The sequence below is a fragment of the Cyclopterus lumpus genome, chromosome 6 (assembly GCF_009769545.1).
Source record: "Cyclopterus lumpus isolate fCycLum1 chromosome 6, fCycLum1.pri, whole genome shotgun sequence".
Taxonomy (NCBI): domain Eukaryota; kingdom Metazoa; phylum Chordata; class Actinopteri; order Perciformes; family Cyclopteridae; genus Cyclopterus; species Cyclopterus lumpus.
The window spans coordinates 9,253,467-9,264,986 of NC_046971.1; the positions used below are offsets into that span (position 1 = coordinate 9,253,467).

General features: G+C 39.9%; 1 protein-coding gene across 1 annotated transcript in view; it reads left to right on the top strand.

Annotated features, from left to right (window-relative positions):
• tp53i11b (tumor protein p53 inducible protein 11b) overlaps positions 1-10,255 on the top strand; it is a 32,891-nt gene extending 22,636 nt beyond the window's left edge. Inside the window, exons 4-8 of the mRNA XM_034534113.1 lie at positions 3,863-3,921; positions 4,082-4,130; positions 4,927-5,023; positions 6,726-6,827; positions 7,686-10,255. Coding sequence (XP_034390004.1) covers positions 3,863-3,921; positions 4,082-4,130; positions 4,927-5,023; positions 6,726-6,827; positions 7,686-7,819 — 441 coding nt within the window. The 3' untranslated portion in view covers positions 7,820-10,255. The remainder of the gene's footprint in view (positions 1-3,862; positions 3,922-4,081; positions 4,131-4,926; positions 5,024-6,725; positions 6,828-7,685) is intronic.
• The last annotated feature ends 1,265 nt before the right edge of the window (positions 10,256-11,520 follow it).

Here is an 11,520-nt window from a genome sequence, read left to right on the forward strand (position 1 = left end):
TTTTTTTTAAATCAGATTGCGTTTGAATGAGCACATGCAGAGCTGACTGTTCCTCACTGAAATATTAATCAGGCAAGTGGGAGAAGGGAACCGAACGTAGGGAGCAGGCATACGGTGATGGCTGATAACTTGTGATGAGATGTCGTCCCCCCCCCCCCCCCCCCCCCCCCCTCCCTTTTTCTCAGTCTTTCTGAGTGTTTGTTTTCTCTCTCAATGTTTTAGCAAGGAGCCTAACCCTGACACCTGCCACTCGGATCCCGTTCACAAAACGTACTGATGGAGAACAACAGCATGCCGATAAAACTTGTTTTTATTTGAGGTTAGATACAGGTTGTAATGATAGCAAGGTGATGCAGCAATAGTGTCCCTATTTGACTGTGGCATTGACTCTATTTTATAAATGTCATTGTTGCTTTTACGACGTGCTGCATCGTTCTATTTAATCCTTGCCACAAGTGTTTGTGGCCAGAGACCCATGGGATCCAACATGTAACCGTATAGCACGAGTTGGTTTGGAAAGGAAACCGTTGACTTCATCTGTGTTCCCGGTAAACAAAGGAGGGAAGTGCTCCTTTCGGCCACTGACCGTCTCTTCCTGCCTCTTTTACTGCTTGTAGATACGACCACTGTTCCTATTACTTATCCTTCAGTGAGTGAGGGGAGTGCAACTGTGCCAAGAAATATTGCCCGTTCTGCCGTGTTAACCCACTGGTCCACTATCTGAGCGCTAGAGCCATGAGTCAACAACCGAGCGTGAGCCCGGGCCTTCATAGACGAGACAAACCACAATGTTTTGTGTACATTATTCTTTTGTATCCCAGAGGTTTACCTCTGAGACGTATGCATTGGTGATCACTATCTAATGTGACTGCACAAACTCCCAACATGTTAAGTTCGGTGTGTTTGTGAGATTCTTCTTCCTCTACTACTCCTGAATATCTTTCACGCTCTCTAGCTGATAAGTTGCCCTTTTTCTTACTGAATGTGCCTGAGTGACTGATGACAAGGCCAGACCATAGCAGCTGTAGAGAGAGAGAGAGACGCGTAATCACAAACTGCATTGTGCATTTCTTCCTTTTCCTGTTTCTCCCCCTCTCCCCAACTCCCTTCCGCTCTATTCCACCCCAAGCCAACTCTTTGCCATCAGTTGATGCTCATTTCCCGTTGAGTATTTCTCATGCCAGTCATGAATATTTATGTAAAAACAGCCCCTGAAACCGTGGCACAGGAAGGCTGATTCACCTGGTCACGTGATCACAGCTGGCAGAGACTGATTTACAGGTGCCTCGGTTGCAGTGCAAGAGTCTGTAACTCTTTAGCTTTTCTTTTGAAAAATTTTTTTTTTTAAAAGCTTAACTTCTACAGTGTCTTTTCTTAAGGGCTCTGCTCGGATATCAAAGCAGCAGCCATGAGAGACCATGTTGAAGAAAAATTAGGAACAGAGATTCCTTTATATTCCCCTTCCATGTTCAGCACAATGGACCTTTTCATATATTCCTTCCTATTTTTTACATCATAAAATGCTAGAAATACAAAGCTACCTAAGAGGCCATTGGTATCCCTCAGTTTGTGATTTGGAATATGAAATGTGCAAAACGATAACATTGCAAGTAACTTGTGCAAGTTTTAGGTCTCTTATCTATCCTATCTTACACCTTAAACTCTCGAACTCATGAGGATATTTCTCATGATTTGATTTGATGGAGCAACTGGAGTGGTAAAAACACCACAGGGTTTAACCCTTTGCAAGGCACTGTACAGTACATGCTGGGGAACCGTAGAAGGTAAAGCCTTTAAACCTGTGACTGTATCTTTCGACTATATGACATGAATCATATAGTTTCAATCAATGACATTTCACAGTAGCATCAAGCAGAAAACTGCTTTCTCATTGATCGCACGCTCCTCCTAAATGCTGCGAGACAGAAAATAATTAATCGTTTCTGCTTTAGCGGTTTTGGAGGTTCAGTCGCTCTTTGCAACACAAGAGCGGTTTTTGAGGGAGGAGATGTTTAATAATGACGGGAACTCATTGATATTATGGGGATGATGAGGCCTGAGAGGCTTTGGATGAAGGAACACAACTTCAGTCAACCAACAATCTTCATTTCTCTGTGGGTTACTGTCTGTTATTGCCCTCTGTGTGGTTTATCTGGGACTGTTTGTTAACCTCCGTGTCCTTGTGTGATTTAAGAAAAAACAATCTGAATTTGTCAACATTTCTGAGCTGATATCCTCCTTGCATGCAAAAGTGCATCAGTGCTCTCCAAACTACCTCTTAGTTTTTCCATAAATGTAAAGACGTATACAGACATATATATATTTTTTTTATTGTTGATCATTTGCAGATAAATGCATATTATGTGTAGCTGTAACCGATTTTCACTTTGTCTCACTTGCGTACAGGGCAAAATTGAATCCATTACTTCACTTTATCAGAAAATTGTGAAAATGGCCATCATAATTCCCCACAATTGCTTGTTCTGTCGAACTGAAGTTGACAAAACGCACAAATGCAGAACATTTTAGAGGCTGGAACAAGCAAATGTTTGTCGTCTTGTGACAAAATGACTTAGAATGAGTCGGTGATGCATTTTATTTGTATCGACTGATTATGAAATTAACAACTTTCATCACTGAATCATACCTGCCCTCAGATAGTTGTAAATGTCTATTCGGATGCTGGTAATATGAGACTAAACAGAAATGGAGCACAGACTATGCCTGCGTGCTTCATAATATTTTTTTTCTGAGAGGTTCACATTAATATATTAGTGCCTGATGGAGCAGAGTTAGAACGTTTGCATCTTCTAGCATCTGTGATGAAGATGCTTCTGCTCACGCAGCAACAGGGTAACACCCGGGTGTGTCTCCTCCAAATTGCTGCATGACGAGATTTATTCTAAATGGCATTTCCGTTTTTCTATTCAACAGGAGTAAACGATTTTCAGTTTATCAAAAGTATTCTCCCACTAAATGCGTCACGCTTTTTTGGATTATGTTAATTATAGCAAGTACGGTTATTCATCCAGAATGACTTGGACAAAGTTTACTTGCCGTAGTGAAGCTGGCACGAGGTTCACGCACCAGAAAAAAAACAGACTGCATGTTGGGCCAGCGCTGGTTCGCGCACCTCTGAATCTTTGACTCAGCGCTTCCTGCTCTGGCGCTTAAGGATTGTCAGAGCTGGCTGACACAAACGGTTCACTGTTAAGAGAACTATTAACATGTCTGAGGATTTTACAAAGCTGGCCAATTCGTTTTCAAATGCTTTAGAAACAGGGGGTCCTTAAAATCTCATTTGAGTAAATATTTTGCCCGTCAAATAGAATTTACAGGCTATTCATCCTTTTGTTTCATTATGAATAATTTAATACTCCAATTTCTTTGAAGGCGATGAAGTATGTCCATGAATATGAGATACAAGTTTAGACTTGATTACTATTTCTCCTCGGCATCCTGTTTATGGTGTTTTGCCAGTAACAAGTGTTGACTTCTTGCTTCCTCGCAGTATATTTTGTTTGTAAGCCCTCGTCTGTTTCAGAGAATACTACAACGAACTGCACACACCTCTTAATCTTCATGGGGTAGTTAAGGAAGTGAAGACATGTGCAGTCTAATTAACATCTTAATATGTTTTTATTGACACTCCGCCTTTCTCCTTTTCTCTCCACTTTGTTCAATGTGCTTCTTTCCAATGGCTCGCTACAGAACATAAACTGCACCTGAATGCAGAGCACTTTACTTGGTTTTGTGGTGCTGCTGTCAGAATATGTATCTGTTAAGATGATACGATTGTGTTTTTTTCCCTTCTCATGACTAATTTCCTCTTGCTCTTGTTTTGGTTCTTTGTTCGTCACAGATCAGTCAGATGCTCGGAAATGAGATGAAGTTTGCAGTGAGAGAGCCTATCGGCCTGAGGTGAGATTTCAACTGCTCAGACCAGCTCACAGTTAACACAGCAGTGTCGGGTCATCTGTGTCTCACTCCCAGTAGCATTCAACAGCTTGTAAAAACAAATGCACAATCAGAATTTCTTCCATAAAGGAGGCAGTACGTTATGTCATGTCTCTCTCCTTAGGGTGTGGATACTCATCTCTGCAGTGGGGTTCACAGCTATGGCCGCGATGGTAAGTGTTACATCTTTAGATGGTCTCTATCTAGGGATGGGGATAGATATGACGGTATATGTCGTAAATTTGGGCAGATATGGAGGAGTACTGTGACGTTGTAAATACAAAGCAGGAGGAGGCATCTCCAACCAACACAGGAATTGGAAGAACTCTGATTTGATATGATTACCAGACATCTGTTCACTAGTTTATTCAGTGATATGACGTGCAATTTTGAAATGAAGGATGAGCAAATCCTGCAGGAACATGTTTGTTTTGCTTTTGGTAATCAAATGTGATTTAGTACAGTATGTTATTTGAAACAATTTCTTAATAGAATTTACAGAACAATTACTGTGTATGTGTGTGTGTATATATGTATATGTATATGTGTGTGTATATATATGTATATGTATGTGTATATGTGTATATATATATATATATATATATATATATATATATATATATATATATATATATATATATAAAAAAAATTAATTAGTACTGTTAACATTGTGTAAAATCGTCTCTCTCTATAAAGAGACTTTATTATTATTGAAGGAGCAAAAGGCGCTACAACCCAGCAGTGGTTCTTTCCCAACTTATCTTTGAGAGACATCTGGAGAAACGGCTCCATCTTTGTTGGCTATAGCACCTAAATGCTCAATGTCCTCAGTGTTGAGGTCATTCACAGGGATTTTAACTCTCAGACAGGGAGACTTTGTCAATGCTGCTGTATTTTGGGGGCTTTCGGGGAGGACAGAATGCTGTGGATATGACAGAGTTGTATTGTGCTTGTACTTTTCTTACACAGGCCCTAGTGTTTCCCAACCAGTTATATGAGGTTGTTTTTGAGGAGGAGCTCTCCACGACTAGCATCTCTGTTCGCCTTTATGGAGGAGCACTGCTTAGTAAGTCTTCATTCCTATTCATGCTTCCTCTAACTTCCTTCCATAACTGCAGGTCTGTGTAATATAATGCAGCTATGCATGTGGGAGTTCATTAATTGTGCTGCAATGATGCTGACATCATCTTTTAAGATGAATTTATACTCTCTCACAAAAATGTACACTGCTTGGAGTTCACACACGCACATTCAGATGTGCAAAAAGCACTGCTATCAGATGTACAAAAAGCACTGCTATCAGATGTACAAAAAGCACTGCTGTGTGTGTGTGTGTGTAGAGTTGGTGGCTTGCTCTGTTTAAAATGTAGCAGCTCAGTCAAATAAAATTCATTAATTAAATAGTTCAGTGTGGCTGTGGTGCAACAAGGCTGAAAGTATTACAATGACTATAATCCTGGGGGCTTAATCATATCAAAATTAATCAAAATGTGCAGAACATTTCCACATACGCAAACATGGGATTTCGCCATGAAAAGGTTTTTTTTAGTTTTTTTTTTAAAACACTCAACTTTGGCCCAGACTGACTCTCCATAGAACTTTTTTTTAAAGTTTGAAAGGTGAACAAAAACCTCTGGACTGTATTGAGCCAAATGGGCATTTTGATGGCTAGCACAGTTTTCAGAAAATCCCAGATTTTAAGTTTAAGGACAAATTGTGGGACTTACTACTGGTAATACTGGCGTGTATATTGCAACGTCTTCCGGCAACCACACTGTCAAAATGTCTCGCTGAATTTTCTAGTTTTTTTTTTTCTTCTTGTTCTTCCGTGACACGCCTTTCGCAGAAGACAACCAACGCTAGATATACCAGTTAATGATTAATTATAATTATTTAAGTGAGTCACTCTGTGAAAGCGGGTTTGTGATGGCTCTGTGACGAGGCACAACGTGACGGTGGTATAGAGGCAGCTAACTTGATGGGGACATAAAGAAGGGTGCGAGCAAATTCTTAACATATTAAGTAGGTTTAGCCAGGTTGTCACTTTAAGTCAGGCCATGCATCAACACCGGGACCTTAATATCTATATCATCTAATGTGTTCCCTCCTCCTCCTTCACAAGATTATGTGAATACTAAGGAGGAGAAACCTCATACTGCACTCAACGCATCGTACGCTTATCTTGATAAATCTGATCAAAGACAAATTTGAGCAAATTAAAAAAAGCTCTGGGTGATTACTACATTGCCTGAGGGGAGATGCAACCTTACACACAAGGCACTGTTGAAGAAGATGTGAATGAACCAGCTCTCAATCTCCATAAAGACAACAAAGGGAGAGCAGTGGGGATTAGCAAAGAAAGAGGGTGACGTCTTCCCAGACGAGGAGCTGTGAAGAGCGATGGGGTCTCATCTGCCACACAGATGGAACCTGGCAGGGAGAGGACACAGTCCATCAGCCCTCCCACCTTTCTGCCCACCCCTGTTGCTTCCATTGCCTCACTAGTGTGGGTGGGTGGGAGGGAGTGAAATACAGGAAAATTAACAGGAGAAATCGCAAAGAATAAACTGATTGAGCACTGAGTCTGTGCATTCAATGGATCATCAATAGGCCAATCACAGTGTGCACATTGCCTCACAGATTACACTTGCAATCCAGCTACAAGTAAACTGTCCTTATACTTTGTAGTTTTAGTTGTCTGTCTTTTCTGTTTTTCATTCCCATTCACCTGAACCTATGAATTCCTTTTTAATCACCTCCTTCTCCAGGTCTGGCCCTTATCATGTGGAATGGTCTCTACACAGCAGAGAAGATCATCATCCAGTGGACTCTGCTATGTGAAGCCTGCTACTTTGCTGTCCAATTTCTTGGTGATTTTGATTCCGTCAATACATTATTTTAGACCGGTGTATGTCTTTTTGTCCCTAGTTGAGACAAACCATGAATGTGTTGATACTGCCCTCTTGTGGTTAGAGTGTGGGGTCACAGCCGTGCATTATATTGAAGCATAGGTTCATACATTTTCAAGTCTTTAACTTGCATATATGAACATTGTACATGTTGGTCTCTATAGCCATTGCTCCGGTCTATACTGGGCCAGAGGAAACTCCTTACGAAAACAATTTTAATGCAAGTAATGGGGGACAAATTCCTTTGTGTAGTTTACAAATACTTCTAAAGGTCAGGCGACGCTAATGTTCAGCTGTCAGTTACACAAATCAAGTTGGTTTATCTCATTTAATTCCCTCCAACCCAGCTGTGCATGGAAGTACTGCCCAGGGAAATGCAACAGGGCAAACTTCATATAATACGGATTCATTTGAAATGATATCCACTTGATTTGTGTTAACGCAGACTGACAATTACAGCAGCAGATAACTCATTCAATGTAAGCATGGGCATCTGATTATTGTTTTTCAGATGAACATGAAAATAAATAGGGACCTATCCTCCTTTTTAAGATCCATGTTCCAGAAGCTGATCATGTCAGAAAAACATGTGGAATGTGCCATTTATATATATATATATATATATATATATATATATATATATATATATATATATATATATATGTATATGTATATGTATATGTATATGTATATATATACGTATATATATATGTATATGTATATGTGTATATATATATATATATATATATATATATATATATATATATAATGTGTATGTCAAGTAAATGTTTCAAGTACTAAATGTGTCTCTGGTTTCAGTGACATCCATCACCTTAATGGAGCTTGGCATCCTGCCCGACGCTGCCATTCTCCTGCTCCTCAGTCGGGTGCTCTTCCTGGTGGTCACCATGGCGTACTACTACTCCCTGGGCCGTAAGTCGAAGAAGATCTGAGCTGGCTGGTTGATACTTCCAGGGAGGGGGACAGCTGAGCACAGCACAAAGAAAGTGGTCAGAAGGTTGGGAATATTATTTGATTGGGGCTTGGAGCATTACTTTGCCCCCTGCCCCCTTCCATGGGACCTACCTATTGTAACCCCCAGTATTCGATAGATGAGCACAGTCTCACGTTCCAGACTCTGCAACAAGAACGAGAAATCTTATAGTGAAAGTGAATTACTCTTTCACTGGGCTTTGAGGTTCAGCCCCTCATGACACGCATCCCTCCTTGGTGCAGTTCTGACAGCTGTTATAAAGAAGAAGATGGCAGTTTGTAGTGCATTGTTTTCTTGCGTCACCTAGTTATGATTTAATATGTACAGTGCATCTTAGTTGTTTGTGTACAGCCACGTGATTTCCTGATTCAGTATTTTGTGTAAATGCAGTAAATTTGCATCTGGACACTGCTTTTTAATCACTTGAGGACCAAAGTGTGTGTGTGCTCTTAGTTTCCTATGACGCTGTTGATGTTAACTCATACTGTATGTTTGCTTAAGTGAAGCTTGCATATCTGTGCTCTTGCATGCTTCTCTGACGACTCCCCATTGAACACATTGAATGGAAAAAGCATCAACTGCTTCGTGTGAATTCAGGCGCAGTCAGATAAGCCAAATGCTGGATGAGTGACAATTAACCTTTTCTGATACTGCTGACGGCTTTCTTAGTCGGCACACTGAAGGTCCGTTTTTACTTTCAATCAACCAACCAAATTCAGATTTAGACTACCCAAAACAAAATGCTGAATCTAAACATTTTTCAGGGACAAAGTGTTGTTTTTTTATTCCTTAAGTTCTACCAAAGTGAATAGGAAGTGTATTAGCTTGAATATTTACACGTCTGAGGTTAACAGTAAATGGTTTGTAATGTTGAGAAACGGTCATGTGAACTGACTGGTAGAAGAGAAATTGTGTAGTTCTCTCTGTGTGTGTGTGTGTGTGTGCGCGCGCTGGTAGGCAGGACTTTAGCCTGAGTGGTCTTACAGAAAGTACTTTAGCATGCTGACCTGTGATGTCACAAGCCAAGCATGTCTGTGTGCAGAGCAAACAAATCTAAGCTGGTTCCTCTTCGGTCATGTAGCACAGGTTTTTTCACATACACCTTATTCTTAGCCTTAAAACTACTTAAAGAACAGTCATCAACACTGCATCCTACTTCTTGTATATATGTAAATTAAAGTATTGGCTATTATGTGGCGGTCTCGTGAACAGGGAATGTTTTTAAATATTTGTTAAATTACTTTCAAAGATTGCTCTTTCTCTTGGCGAGTCTTCTTTTCTACCTATTTTAGTGACTTTTCAGTTTGTTTTTTACGTCATGCATGCAATATAATCCACCAAAAGAAATAGCTCAAACTGTGTAGCAAGCTGCCACCAACTAGAACGCAAAGCTGATAAATAAAGATGTTAATGGCGGTGAATGAATGGATGCATTGGCTAAATATATTTTAAAAAATAATAACATTTGTGCATTAAAGCGGATATAACCCCACACTTGACAGTCTACGTTTCTACCTCACCCTCAGGTACGCAACCTCCCAGCTCCGTGTTTTAGAGCCGTGCCAGCAATGCTGATTTGTCAACTCAAAAAGGCCAGTAAATAAGACGCACTTGCTCGAAAATGGTGGACTCGTTTTGAGATGTATTTCGAGTCGAACAAGAAACCTTCTGTCGGCCTCCTCCAAAGGTGGTCCATATTGTTGCAAATGACCACATTCAGGCCTGCCCTAGAAGGGAGTGGTCCTGAGGTCAGGGTGATTGTGGGTTTGCAGTTGCGAGTCCAGCGCTGAAGGCAGATGTGCTTGTTACTTGGGTGAGCCTTCAGTTCAGATAGGAAGACATGAAACATGGGTGAGGTCTGCCGTATTCCTGAAAAGTTGTAATTATACTTTTTCAGTGTTTAATTAGATGCAGCTCTCCCAAGTGACATTGTGTGCACCAACCTACTGCTCCGTCCTGACTCGCATGGTAATTATGGAAGTTTAGAGAACATGTCATTCCATTTCCGTCGATACTACAGGCCTCAAATCATCAGTCCTGTGAAACGTTCAACGGTCTGTGAAGCAGGTTATTTTAGGAGAGATGGGCAGATTCTGTGGGACGGGCAGAAAACGGCTTTCATCCTCCTGGTTCTCTGACGTAAATTAGTCCAAATATTACATTGGCTAGTTGTGTCCTTTTAGAGGAATAGTAAGTTCAACTATTCATTCCCCCTAATGTAGATCTAACATATATTGTCTTTTTTTGTGAATATCATACCAGGTGAAACTGTTTCAAGTTGTAGCATTGTGTTTTTAATGTATACATGTGCTATATTGTACCTCCAAAAATGAATTGTTGTGGATTTCCACGTTTTAGTTTTAAATAAAGGACACTGCTGTTTATTTTAAAGCCTTCAAAATTGCCGAAATCCTCTTTGTTCCTTGTCTTTTCTGATAGAAATATTTATATATAGGACAAACTATTATTGACTTATGTGCAGATTCTATGCAATTTCTGACACTTTTATGTCTAAAATGTGCTTTGTTTTGTTCTTTTTACCAACAGTTTAAAACCCAAAGCAATTCAGTTTGTCACATAAAGGATATCATTATTTTTGAAGATTTTAAAAAGATTAATATCAATGATGCACAATAATACACAATGGAGTCCACAACTTCAAATCATTAAGGATGTGGTGATTTCTGCTGGAAATTATCACTTGTTGAGGTTCAGAAAAGCTTTCCACTCAGTAAAACCATCCTGTGTAACTCGACTCATGTTCTCTGTGATGAGCTGAGTATGACTCATTTAACGTGTTGTATCCCGATGCCCAGCAGCACGGATGACACCTTTTTTAATGTAAAGGGGCATGGGTACACATACTGAACAATCACTAATTTCATAGCCGACAGCGTCTAGCTGTCTCAACCCGGATACCTGCTATCTGCAGTAAGAGAGCCTTCAACAAAAAGCATCCAAAACACAGCCAACAACTTTGTTCTAACATGTCTCAACAAAGAAAACTCGAGAGCTGTTGTGTAATTTCACTCTTTGTTTAGAGTTTTTTTTAATTTTTTTTACTTTGAAGGTCTAACCTGTCATAACAGGATCCACTTCAGGTCTGAATAAAGATCTTCTCTGTGAATGAATGAATAACTGCAGCTGTCCACATATTCCTGCTTAACCTCCTTCACAGTGCTCGCTCTTCTTTACTTTGGGCAAAAGGTGAAAAGGGGTATTTGTGTGTGTGTGGGGAGGGGGGGAGGGTTTTATAGTCAAACAGCTCCCATGTGTCCCTGTGTATGCATTCTCCCCATACTTTACACTTAAAATATTGAGTCCTGGTTTATTTCTTAAGGCACGGTAGTAAATGGTAATTAAGAGTAGTTTTCAATGGATCATGTTTACGTTATGTTTTGCCTTGCTTCTATGTAAGAGCACTTTGTAAACCTTGTTTTTAAAGGCGCTATATAAATAAAGTTATTATTTAAAAGGCTGTTTAAAATATTTGTGTTGGGTTTCAGCAATGGTTTATCAGGATATGTCAAACTGGTTCATCCTCTTCTGGTGTGATTTGCATTTTAAAATAGCTAAAAAAAAAAAGTACTACATAATTACTAATAAAGCACCAGAACATGTAAATACTGTCAAGTTGGCCATCTCAGAATTAAACTTGCT